Source organism: Mycteria americana, chromosome 1 (assembly GCF_035582795.1).
Source record: "Mycteria americana isolate JAX WOST 10 ecotype Jacksonville Zoo and Gardens chromosome 1, USCA_MyAme_1.0, whole genome shotgun sequence".
Classification (NCBI taxonomy): Eukaryota; Metazoa; Chordata; class Aves; order Ciconiiformes; family Ciconiidae; genus Mycteria; species Mycteria americana.
Genome location: NC_134365.1, coordinates 43,285,956 through 43,299,098, shown reverse-complemented (window position 1 = coordinate 43,299,098; position 13,143 = coordinate 43,285,956). Strand labels below are relative to the sequence as shown.

General features: G+C 35.4%; 1 protein-coding gene across 1 annotated transcript in view; it reads right to left on the bottom strand.

Annotated features, from left to right (window-relative positions):
* Positions 1-306: 306 nt before the first annotated feature.
* Positions 307-13,143, bottom strand: part of ZDHHC17 (zDHHC palmitoyltransferase 17) — a 78,182-nt gene continuing 65,345 nt past the window's right edge. Inside the window, exons 13-17 of the mRNA XM_075495875.1 lie at positions 12,213-12,306; positions 8,224-8,307; positions 7,672-7,829; positions 5,303-5,397; positions 307-3,396 (exon numbers count right to left, since the gene is read on the bottom strand). Of these exons, the coding sequence (XP_075351990.1) occupies positions 3,258-3,396; positions 5,303-5,397; positions 7,672-7,829; positions 8,224-8,307; positions 12,213-12,306 (570 nt within the window). The 3' untranslated portion in view covers positions 307-3,257. The remainder of the gene's footprint in view (positions 3,397-5,302; positions 5,398-7,671; positions 7,830-8,223; positions 8,308-12,212; positions 12,307-13,143) is intronic.

Genomic DNA, 13,143 nt, shown 5'->3' with positions numbered 1-13,143 from the left:
CTAATTGGTAGTATAAAGGTGTACTTTACCAAAACCCAGTGTAGTAGTTCACAGGATTTCACATCAGCACAGAACTGGGTGCATGCTATCCTTAAGACACTTGTAAATCTCTCCAGAAAGACTTTACTAAAATCAGATGCAAGATAGCAGCTATTCTCTCATGGTACGGCTTCTGAAATTGGACAGAAGTAACACTGTGTGAAATCACATCCCAAGTCAAGACAAACACTGCATCTAAGAGTCAATATTTATTTGATTAATAACTTACAAAATTTAACAGATTTAATTTATGTAAGGAGAGCTAATTTATTAAACATTTTACAGATTTTTTTTGTTCACAATGTAATACATCAAGATCTTGACAGTATTAAAATAATACTTGGCACAGTTATAAATAAAGAATATACAAAAAAATCCATAGCTTAAAATGTAGTGATGCTGTTTTACACATTAATTGAAAAAAAAAAAAATCTGGTGGACATCAAAGAATACAGAATCCTGCAAAGTAACAGCACATGTTTAGGGCCAAGACAAAATTCCCATTTATTCTACCTATGTCAGATTAAGTTGATCTGATCTGCTGTTGGTCTGGATCAGCTTTGTTAGGTTTCAGAAGCAATGCAGTTTTGGTTTAACAAGTGAATTGTAAGTTTGATAACTTGACAGAAAAATGCTGCATAGTTGGCTCCCCCCTGCTTGATTTTATGATTTCACATCAAACAATTCAGTGTTACTCAAGACAAGTTACATTTTGCACTGGAAACTTCATACATCCCAAATCCATATATGCAAGTTAATTTTCACATCTACCTACTATTGCTCAAATTCTACAGGTCTCAATAAAACTGTTGCCAGAGAGCTATTAACAAGTAAATAGTGCAGAACTCACTACGTACTACCAAAGATCACCTCTTCTTTTGCAAACATTTTTGACATGGACTGCATGACACAATTCATGGCAGTTAATGCTACTGGGCAACTAAAACCAAAACTTGTATCACGTACTGAACTGCTCTTCTGGTGCTAGGCGATATTTAATAAAGTGGATTAAAGTTCTTCAAGTCAACCAACCCCCAACAGAAATGTGAAAAAAAAAAAAAAATTAATAAATATGCAGAACATTACTGGTGATTAAAACAAACAACATTGTAAAGTCTGCATGCTTTTTTCTGATTAGAAAAAATATGAATAACTCATGTCAACTGTTTTCACTGAAATAGAACGTGTCTTTGTTAGGACTACAAATTTTGTCTGACAAAAATAGCAAAAGCTTCTTGCCACCCCTACACCCAAACCTCTCCCATTAAAACTGTGTCCAAGATGATGTTGATTTTTCCAGTATTAAACATTCAAGTATCCCAATGCTGCACTTCTGTAAATCCTGATATCTGGTACTTGCAAACTAAGTGCGTGTCTTGAGATCAATGTACAACTACAGAAAAAATGTTTACTTGCAAATACTGAACATCAACTATTTACAGTTTCACTGCTCCTCTTACTAAGGCAAGGGTCGGGAATACCACTAGATTGCTTTATTACCTGTAATCTGCATATTACAGAAAACGCTAATTTTGCCAAGCATCAAACATGCAGTGATTTTTGCAGGGCATAATGCCTATTAACAGCAATACTGAACATCACTAAAAGCTCATTAGATATCTTCCTACACTTTTTTGGTTGAATAAAATGAAAATGAGCAGCTTTAAATACACTAAACACACACTCACAGAGAGAAAACTGTTTGATAAATTATTTATATACAGATACACATTCTTTACACTGGTCTCAGACATCTGCTTTCAGGTCCCTCCCCAAACTCCCCTCACAGGTTTCTCGAACCACTGGGTTGCTACAGCACTTAGAAGAGAACTAACCTGATTCTCAGTCTCTCTGTAAACAATAGTTAAGGAAGCAGTGAACAATTCACTATGAGTATATGAAAACACCATAACAAAAAAATCAGTGCATCACATTCAAGAAAAGCCCCTTTGGAATGCAATTTCAGATCATTCCTTACCTTCCAAACATATCTGTAGCATGAGAACTTAAAAAAAAAAAAAGAGGAAATTAAGGGTGATTTCCACGTGCCAATATACCATCTTTTTCAGAACATTGCGTTACATTTTCTGTGTGCGCGTGCTATTATGGGGATTTTTTTTAATTTTTTTTTTTTAAAAGTTTGGTTTCCATTATTTTACATCCAAACAAAATAAGCATTTTAGACAACTTTGGGTTCTTCTGCAGTTGCATTCAATTTAAAACTATCTTGTCTTTTTATAATTGAGATTTTTGCTTTCACATCTGTGGTTTCCCCCATGCAATCTCTCTTCCAACATGTCTCCAATTACACCACACTGTACTGTATGAGGACCAAACCTAATATTGAAACGTTGCTAGTTTGTAAGTTGCTTATACAATTACTTCAAAGATAATGATTTTTTTCCTGAACATTATATACTGTAATCTAGTTTTACAGGTGTATCATGCATTTAAGCAGGGCTTTAACTTTGACAGAAGAGCTTTCCTTATTTGCACAACTGTTTATTTCAGACTATATAATCTCAGAACAGGGTTATTACAAGTATTTAGTTGTACCGCTAACTGGTGGCAAAAACAATCACCAAAAAATGTGGGCAATGTCATTTTTTTTCAACATTATCTGATGTGCCCTACTGCTATAACTTAACACGTTACAGGGGATTCCCACCACATGATGTTTATAACAGTATTGAAAAGCACATTTTTCAGTGTACATAATACTACAGAAAATCTGTATTAAAAGAATCACATTACAGGAACTACAACATAACGATCAGTGAACTCTGCATCATGAAATTTAGTTTTATATTCTAGATTCTTGTTTCAGTGGAATTATTCATATTGGGAAATAATTTTTTCTGCTCAGCACAATGTAACTACTTATGTCAATACTTCAATAATCTCATGCTCCATTGTGAAAGACCTTAAATAAAAAACCCAACAAGAAATACTGTGAATATGCTGTTGCGAATAATTCTCATGTTAAGAACTGTTAAAATCCCTTTTTGATCTTCCTCCTCTTCCTTATCAGGTTTGGCAGTTTATTCTGTCCATTTTTACTTTTGTTAATAAAATTCTGATGAAGAGAAGGTACCTTAAGATTCACCATCAGCCCTACACATAGCATGCTACTCTTCAAGGGATGCGGATTCGAGAGAGAGAGAGAAAATTTTTCAGGCACCACTCAGATATGATATGCTCACAGGACGAAGGTGGTGCTACACTAGCTGGTAGCCTGATCCTGACGTTTGGTCATATTCTATTGTATACTGCCTTGTCCAGTCCACGATAACAGGCCGAAAAAGACCACAGCATCTGAATTCAAAGAAGTCTATAACGTTCCTTATACATCCATGGCTAAAAACAAAACAAAAACATGTTAGTAAGCAATATCATAGCTCATCTAACAAAGTACAACATTTTTTGTCTACCTACAAATTTGATTCTTCACCCTTTAAGTTCCTAACTGTAGAAAATCAATTCAGTTAAGAATTATCTTAGTGCTTGCTGATGAGCAAGTTCTGAAATAAGAAGTAGTCACCAGACTGGTGAATGTTTGATCCTTGGACGCAACCAAGACACTAACTTTCTTTCACTATCTACCAAAACTGTATGGAAAAATGTAACATGTTATTGGCAGTGCACCATAATGTAGCACGACACAGTAATTCAGATCCTTTTCTAAGAGGAAAGTTGCGTTGTACAGACGGATGCAAGACAAAACAGTATGAAGTGGATGTCTTCCTAGAATAATTTTCATTTTTATTAGCATCTATTTCTGTCATACATACTGGTTCACCAGCTGCAGGTCTAAGATCAATTAAGTCCCTAGCCAACATAAAATTAAGAAAGCATTATCTGAATTAAATGAACTATCCAAGTGCTTTCTGCTGCTGAATCAATTATTGTCAAATATTTAAGATACCTACATCAAAATTCCAACATGCTGGGGTTTTTTTTTAACTTAATTACACATGGGCTGAATAGATTACGGTTTTCTGGAAGAGAAGCTTGTGTTATGATACATGCAAGAACAGGTCTAAGCAACAAGGAGATGACAATCACTTGATGTCAACGCTTCATCTGACAGATGATGCCAAGTCAGTTATTTTAGACATGTGGTGTTATTTTCAGGAGTCATTTTTGTAATAGCAGCTATTTCAGTGAAAATGGTTTGTGAATGTGACATTAATTTAGGGATAAAACCCGCATTTTTTCCCCATTCTCCGCACTGCCCTATGTTCTTCAGGCAAAATAATTATGTTTTTGTTACAACTCTCATCTGTAGGAAGACTGCAACCATAGAGAGATGCTTGTCTACTTCTCACTAGAAGTTTTGTATGGAAGGATATTAAAACAAGATGACACAAACTTCTCTTGTAGCACAAAATCAAACTTCAAGAACCTCCATCTCCTGTTCCCTTGAGTGTCACCTGAAAGAGCAGCAGCTCCCACAGGAGACACAGCATATGCAGCAGGATGAGACATACTTCTGTCCTTTCACTGCTCCTTTTGTAACACGCCTTCAAACCACCAATATTCCAGCCTCACGCCTTCATTTATTTCCTGCTTTGGCTCCATAAGCTGCTCCATGCCGCCATATTCCCATCCCAGTGCTACATCATCCCTGAGCCCCTCTCTCAGCTTGCACCCTCATCCCTACAGAAACCAGAATACCAACCTACCCTCTATATACTGATACCCTAAAGCCCATGTCTCACGCGTGTAACACCCACTTCAGTTCCTGGGACATCCTGCTCCCTTCCCCACAAATAGCTTTGCCCGTGCTCTTCCTCCGGAGCAGGAAGGAAGCGCTGCCTCTTTTCTCACAGTAAAGAGAGCAAGGGGAGCTACTGCACAGAGCAAATTCAACAACATATTAATTATCTATCAGAGGAAAGCATCTGGTGTGGAAGTGAAGATCCAGGTCAACATCAACACCATGCAATAAGCACCAACCTCTGGTTTGGGCATCTGATTTATAAAGAGGATATTTATTTCCCCATAAACTCTACAGCAAAATACGACCACTACTGGAAAGCATTATTTTCTGTGTTTATGCATCCCTGACTAGAGTCACTACAAAACATTTATCACTTCCTTTAACTGGGTAGAATGTGCTACTGTAAAAATAGATGACAGACTCAGCATTCGAAGTAGTGAAAATAAAAGTATTTAGCTATGTTCTGTTTCAACAAGCTGCACAATTCAAATGTATGCAAGGCTGCAGAAACAAGAAATACATTTACACTTTAAAACTTACTTGAATGGGCTTTCAATAGATGTGGTTGTAACTTTAAAGTGCTTGTATCTTCTTGCATTCATTCTTTCATTTGTAGTGATACCTAAGCAAGATATCTGAAGACAGGAAAAAGAGTAAGCAATTTAGCTCATGTAAAAACATGCAAACAAGCCCTGCATCAGCCAGACTGAAAAAGAAGGACCAAATTTAGTCTTTTATATTCCTTCTCTTGAAGAAGGAATTTTTGTCTGGGGAAATTATGAGGTCTCAACATAAACCACTATACAACAGCTGTACCAGATTGTGCAAAAGGTTTAATTTTGGAAGTGATCAGAAATCATGATCACTGAACAAACTGTGACTTCTTAGTTCATAATAGATGCCTTTACTATATTGTCAGCTGAAGTGTACTGTAAATAATAGATTCAGGAGTTACTTTACACAGCATTTGAACCACTGTCTTTTCTTCTTGACATTCTAGTTATAGCTCCAGTAATATATTTTTCTCTATTCATAAATTTGTTGCAGTAACATAACTTTTCTGTCCACCAGACAAAAAGATGACCAAGAAAAAGGTGGTGGTGGTGGTGGTTGTTGTTGTTGCTTGTGTTTTTTCCTTTTTACAGAAGCATTTGGCCCAAAGGCTATGATTTTCATATCAGCTTTCCAACAGCTTTCCAACTACATTAGCCTAAAAGGGTATCTTACATAAAACCGGAGTTGACTGTAATGTGATGTAATTGGAAACAAAAATGTGAGAACTCCCGTAGCAGCCTTATACTACAGGAAGATAAAATCTTGTAATTCCTAGTGGAATATAAAAAGTCAACTCTGCTGCATGTTGCAAAAGCAAGAACATTGAGAAAGTTAAGTTTGGGCTGGGTTGCCTCATTTGGATGTACTTCGCATTTTCTTCGCCTTCGTGAAACTCGGTGAAGTTTTGCGTCTATGTACATAAATGGGCTCTCAATGGCCAACTTTTGAATTAGGAAGTAAAGGTTTTAAATTATTTTTCTAAGATAGCAGGTAGCCTTTTGGCAATAAGCCTGGCTAGTTCAAGGACAAGTCCAAACTTTATGATGGAGAGAGGAAAAAAACCAACACCCAACAACAAAAAAAACCAAACAAAAACCAAGGCAGCAAGAGTAGGGGCTCTGCAGTTGCAAACCAAAAGCAGCAAATTAGAGAATTATTTATCAATTCCATCATTAAAGCAAACTCCAAAGAGATTTGTCAAGAACAATCCTAAGCTTTCTATGCATAAAACTCTTAGGAAATTTAGTAATATGACTGTGTGTTTGGTTTTCATTTTTCCAGGATTAGTGAAGAAGTCAAATGCTAGAATTATTTTGCTTAATTACACTAATGATACAAAATACTATGAGATGTATTTTTCCAAACGGCATAATTCAAAGATTCATCTGTACACAGATCGTATTAACAGGAATCCTCAATGGGGAACTCAATGGATCATGATATAAGTATGATGGAAGGCTCTCTGGAAAGTTACATGCTTATTCTGCTATAGAAGTCTTGTGGGTTAGATTGCTTTGAAAGCCACCTGAAATACATGTAGTTCCTCCGCTCATTTGTCTTGGGCAGGAAAGACCTCCAAAAGACTGAATGGCTCTCGCTCACACATACAAGATTTTGAAATTGATATATGTTGTAAATGATTAATATTGTAGAGAAAGGAGGACAAAACTTAAGTTTCCTGAAAAGTTTTACCTATGCCTTAGAGGATGATTTTTATCTCCAGGATCTCTGGAAAGATTAAATTGTAAATCTCACAGTTCGTTAATGACAAGTCATACTGAAAGGTTTTCAAGCCATACTGAAAGGTTTTCAAGCCATACTGAAAGGTTTTCAAGCCATACTGAAAGGTTTTCAAGCCATACTGAAAGGTTTTCAGTATGACTTGTCTTTCCTTGAAAAGGATAAAGAAAAACTTGGGTTTGGTCAGATTACAGTACAATAATGTGATCACAAATCACACAGAAGCAGTGTAAGAAATTATTGCAACCCCTTTGAAGTTACCACCCTCTTTCTGCTAATGACATACTGCATTATTCCAAGTTCGACCCACAGATCTTAACCTCTATTAGTCTTTATTGCCTTTCTCTGGTCTGTTTTGCCATTTTGTCATTCTGAGAATGGAAAGCGGGAGGTAGGTATTTTAACCTCTTGCAAAAAAAAAAAAAAGCACAAGTGAATGAGAAGTGAATGATGCCTAATACCCAGAGACAACAGATGCCTGCCTTCTCCAGTGTGGCTGAGAGACTGAACACTTGGTCTTGCATACTGAACATTAAAATTTAAATGACAGAACTATTTGATATTCTTATGTCACTCCCAAGACTCAGCATTACAAATGAAGTGCTCTTCCATACCTGATACATCTGACACATGAGTAACACAGCCACCCACATGAAGTGAAAAACACTGTTTAGAAACATCCAAAACATCCACGGAGAACAGGTAGCAATCTGTGTAACGTAGGTCCAAAATCCATCCTTTGCATAACTTGTCTCACAGTGGAAACCCCAGTCTAGAGAAAAAACAAAGTGTCAAAAACCATACAGAAGATTTAAGATGTTTATTGCACATCAACATAATGCCCACATTGGAATGTATTAAATTAAATAAGAAAATGACAATGTGCCAAAATAGTTTTACTTGCTCTCTCTTCCTTTCCCAACTCCTTGAATACATGACATATCACAATACTTGGCTGTGATGGAGAAATCTAGGACAAGAAAAACATCACCTTCTAACTTAAAATATACAATATAGTCAGTTATTAATATGCAGTTCAATTCCAGAATAAAAAATATCCAAAACTCCGATAAGGCAGAAATCTGTAAAAATCCATACCAGGAGATAAAAAAAGTATTTATAAGCAATTAAAAAAAAAAAAAAGCCAAAAAGCCACATTTACTCACACGAGATACATCCATAAATCATCCAGCAGATCATAAAAAGCAGGAAGAATAGGTATCCCATAAAATAGCGATGGTTCCCTGCTCCTAAAGTTGCACAAGAACAACAGGGATCAAATAATGACACTTTGAGAAGACAGACAACACTACATCAGAAAGTTTAATTGCTTGCTTAGAAGTACTGCTTATTATTGTATACAGAAGCATTACTCTCCAATATTAAGCCAATATAACTTCAAGACAGTGAAATTAGCTGATTTACTTTTTTTTCTTTTACACCTGAGACAACAAAGCAATGTTTTATTTTCTTAAATTTCTGTCACATTACAGCTGCAATTCACAAAAATGCATTTCATTTGTAACCTCTTTCGTAAGCTAATAAAATTATTGATAGACAATATTTAGAACAATGTTGGTGACATCTGTTGAGGACCCTGAACGGCCAGGAATTACTCATCAATACAACTTTCTAAAATTCCATTTAGAAATAGTCAGACTGCAGAGTTCACTTTCTTAAAAGAAACAGAAATATGAATAAATATACAACCTCCCTTGATAATAAGCTAACTCACAACTTAGGTTTAAAGCTGTCTGATGAAGCTAGCTAAAAATAAAATATCTAATAGAACTTGTAAAACAAATACATGTAACTGAACAGACGAGGCCTAACAACCTGGCTAAAATAATGAATGGGCTAAAAACCATTCTGCTTAAGACAGAATTTAAATGCAAGAAAATTCAGTTACTAAAAAAAAAATGATCCATTTTTAACATTAATAGAGCTAAAAAGATGCCTCTTACATGAGTACATCATAATTCTGAAGTACTCAGCGTTTCTTCTGTTTGTAAAGTATGTCCACTGTCGCAACCTTCCAACAGCTCTAGGCTGTAAACTAAACCCACAGAGCTGATAATGGGCCACAAAAGATTTGGCTGTCATCATCTACCAGCACAGCATTTACTTCTTCATTATGTCAAATGTTTTGCCTGCTAAAACAAGAGCATCCTCTGGAGGCAGAAAATAATCAAGTGCTTTTAGCAAGTGAACTGAAAGACTATATAAATAAGAGATGAGGAAAAATACACATACAACACAAGCTAGACTAAACACAAGACATTTCCTTGAAAATCAAACCAATTCCTTCAGACATAAAATATGTTGTAACATTGCCTTCAATCACCTAAGAGCATATGAGAAACAGTGTTGGGAATGTCCCTAAGGTATCACTTTCGTTTGCATTCTAATTTTCGGAACTGTTAAGTTTTATAAAAGACATCTTTTAAAAAAATGGAAGTTAAATGGTGACCTAGGGGTTCATCTGAGAGGCATCTGATGAGATGCTCCTTTCAGCAGCATCTTCAATGATACTAAACCAAATTCTGCTTAACAGGAAATCCATCTGTATTTGGTAAAAACATACATGCAGCATTTAAAACTATAAATGAGACAGGTACAATCTTGGTCACAGTTAAAAAAAAGACTTTGGAAAAATGAAGTGGAGAAACTGCCTTTCTGTACCGTAAATAAGATTGGGCATAGCACTATTGTCTACAGTTTTACCCTGGACTGGCAGGAACAGTCAGTTATCCTCCACAGTTAAAACAATGCTGTAAGAATTGTCACTAATTTCTTTTGTATGGTTGTGCTTATATTATACATAAGTACTAGCACATAATAAAGATAACAGATTTTTTACTGATGGAGTTACATTGCATGATTTAGACTGACTGTTCATTTCTTAATTTTTCCTACTTTTAGCTCCTTGGAGAAGAATCTTTATTGGATGGAAAAAGTGATCATTATACTAAACCATAAAATAATCTCCCATATACACAAGACCTATCTTCTGAGTTACTGCTATCAGAACAGTAATTCAGTATGTCAGCATAACGCATGTGACATAACCATTTAAAATTTGGCTCTAGCTCCTTTCATGCTATTACTTTTCATGCTATTACTCATGCTAAAACTAAATTTCTGTTGCAAGTCTGCAGTTTGTGTTTGAAATGCAACTACAAGTTTAATAAAATCTGTTATTTTTCATCTTCAAACAGCCAACTGTAAAAAACATAATGCCATTTTGATATTTCATTAAAAAGATAGGTATAGAGACTTGCTCACTGTAATTTAAACTAAAATTTTGCAGGTATGATGAAAATAATTTGCCCTAATTGCCAATTTATTTATTTTTCAAATAGTCTGCACTTTTTGTCAACCTTTTCAGAGTGGTAAAAATATTCTCTCAGTCTCTTTATGTGGCAAGTTTTATCCGCAAAGGATTTATTTTAGAGTGTCTGTACACACTCTTACAATATTTCTCAGTCCTATCTTTAGTAAAATTCTTATCCTTAGAAGGATAAGAAGGCATTTGAATGTCTTCCTTTGAAAAGGAAGACTACACAAAACATTTCCAAATTCCACCTTTCCAGAAAGGCGTGATTCATGTTTCCCTTTTTGGCAAACATACTAGGAATGCTGTTTTAAGAATGGATTCTGTTTTGTAATCCTATGCTCAGGGTCACCACGTACCAACCAGAGAGAGACAGAAAAGCCATATAAGGTCATTTGGACCACCACTCCCTGCAGTTCAGGGCTGTTCCCATAGGGTGATTTCTAATGCTTTTTTCCCAGCCTACTTTCAAGCGGCCTAAAGTTTACTTTTACCTCCAGTTATCCCCATCTGTACAAGACCACTAGTAGGAAGATTCTCCTTTTCCATCACCATTGTTTTTTAAAAACCATTTCCTCCACCTAACTTAACTCACATACTCGCACACTATCTTATTACACACAAACTAAGGTCTTTCCTCCTCCCTCTGTTTTTTATACTTTTCCAGTTACCGATTAAAATACTGGATCTTTCTGTCCCATTGGCAAGTACTCCTCCGCACTCTTGCAAAACAAACTGTCACTAAACACTCTCCAAAACCTAAGCCCACACCCCCTCGCCTGTTTTAATTAAAAATTTCTTAGTTCTTCATTGTAAAACATCTAAAATAGAAATCAAAAGTAGCTCAGGTAGTAACATCAGTAGGAAATACAAAATAGAAGGGAGTGATCTAAGTCCATCTCAATGAGACTTTAGTGATGTTCTATTACAATTCAAATGCCAGCATTGGCTATTTTACTCCTGATCATAAGACCAAACTACTGTGACTATCCATTATTATATGTATTTGGAAGGACTACAATGAAGCATTTATTGGCTGTCAGCTGTCAATGAATCCAGGTCCTAATTCCTCCCCAAGATTAAAGTTACCTCTGCTTGTGTCCTAAAAAAAGAAACCAGTGAAGTAAGCTGCACTCATTTCCTAGCTGTGAAGTCTTCAGTACTGCCTGCATAATAATGGCTTTCAAATAAGTTTCTCAAAAAGTATGACAGGGAATAGCAGCATTTAGAGGCTTTATTCCTGTTCTATATCCGCTCCTTTCATCATCACTGCGGAGAATAAATGTCTACCTGGGGGGTCAAAAAGAGAACACTTCAAGAGGAAGTCATTCTGTATCTAACTGCTATAATCATGACATTTTGGAATACGTATACTTTCCCATTAAATTACTGAAAATTATTGGTAAAGATGAAAATTTTTATCTTGTGTAATGGATAATAGTCAGTTGTGGAATTGGTACGTGCCTTTTCTGCAAACATTAAAAAGCAGTTAAGCTTTGCATCTTTTAATTACTAGAGTTTATGTTAATAAAAATATATAGATAGGAAACTGAGTTAGACACAGAACAATTTTGAGGATGACAATACAAATGAGAATAATGCAGAGAATTGCATGTAGAAAAAAAATTAAGCTCAATATTGAAAATGTTTTTCATTCTACCAAAAGTCCTCAACAGTTTTTCTCAGAGTGGGGCAGAAGCCAAGTCACTTTCACCGTGAAATGAGAACAGATAAAACCCTGCACAACACCCAGGGTCGATTTCAGAATCTTTTCCCTTCTTCACCTGTTAAGACATCATTGTATTTTAGCAAATGACTCACCTACACAGTTACCCACCCACGGGCAGTGGTGATCAAACTTTGCTATACATCGATTGCATACGCCACAGTGTTTGGACCTCACTGGCTTCCGTATCTGTAATGGTTATTAACATTTGTTTAGAATAGCAAAAAAACCCTGACATTTTTATATAGACACCACCCCCAATTTAAATGTAAATTGATTTTTCTATTGTTAACTCCTTAGAAAACTTCAAACTTTATGCTAATTTTTAAAGCAATCTTAGCTGTTAAGCTTCATCTATACACTATTTAACACAAGCATCTATACCACCTCACTGAAATTATTTTCATGCTATTTTTGTTATATAAAGGATTTTCCCCATACAAATTTCTCCTATCCCCTCCAGCTATTGAGCTTTGTACAGCAACCAGTTTCATTTCAGCTTTTTAACAATGAAAATACAGAATGAGTTTGAGTTCCACGATTCTGTCAGTATCACTCATAACTGAGCTCTAACGTAAACTCTTCCCGTGTATTTTCTAAAGACTCAACAAGTGAGACTCAGTGGAACTTAAAATGCTAAATCACTCCCACTAATTTTTTTTAAAGGCTATATTTTGAAAGAAATTTAAAATGGCAATAAAAAAAAGAACTGATATTAAGTGTTCTGAGACATATACATATACCAACACACATATTTTTTTAAGGTGCCACATCAGTACTTAATTTTCCAGATTCAATTTTGGGAATATTAACATCATTCATGCTCTACACAGGTCAGAGCATTATAGTGTAACACTGATAACCTTGATAAGTTTATATTTACTAGTTAAATTTCTAAAAATGAAATGCATTACATTTACTATGGTTACTTTTTTTTTTTCCCTTAAGCAGTTATTTCCTTTTAAATTTTCTGTGGTGAAACTAAGTATTAACTAGTCCAAGAAAAGTATTTGCTCACAATTTGGC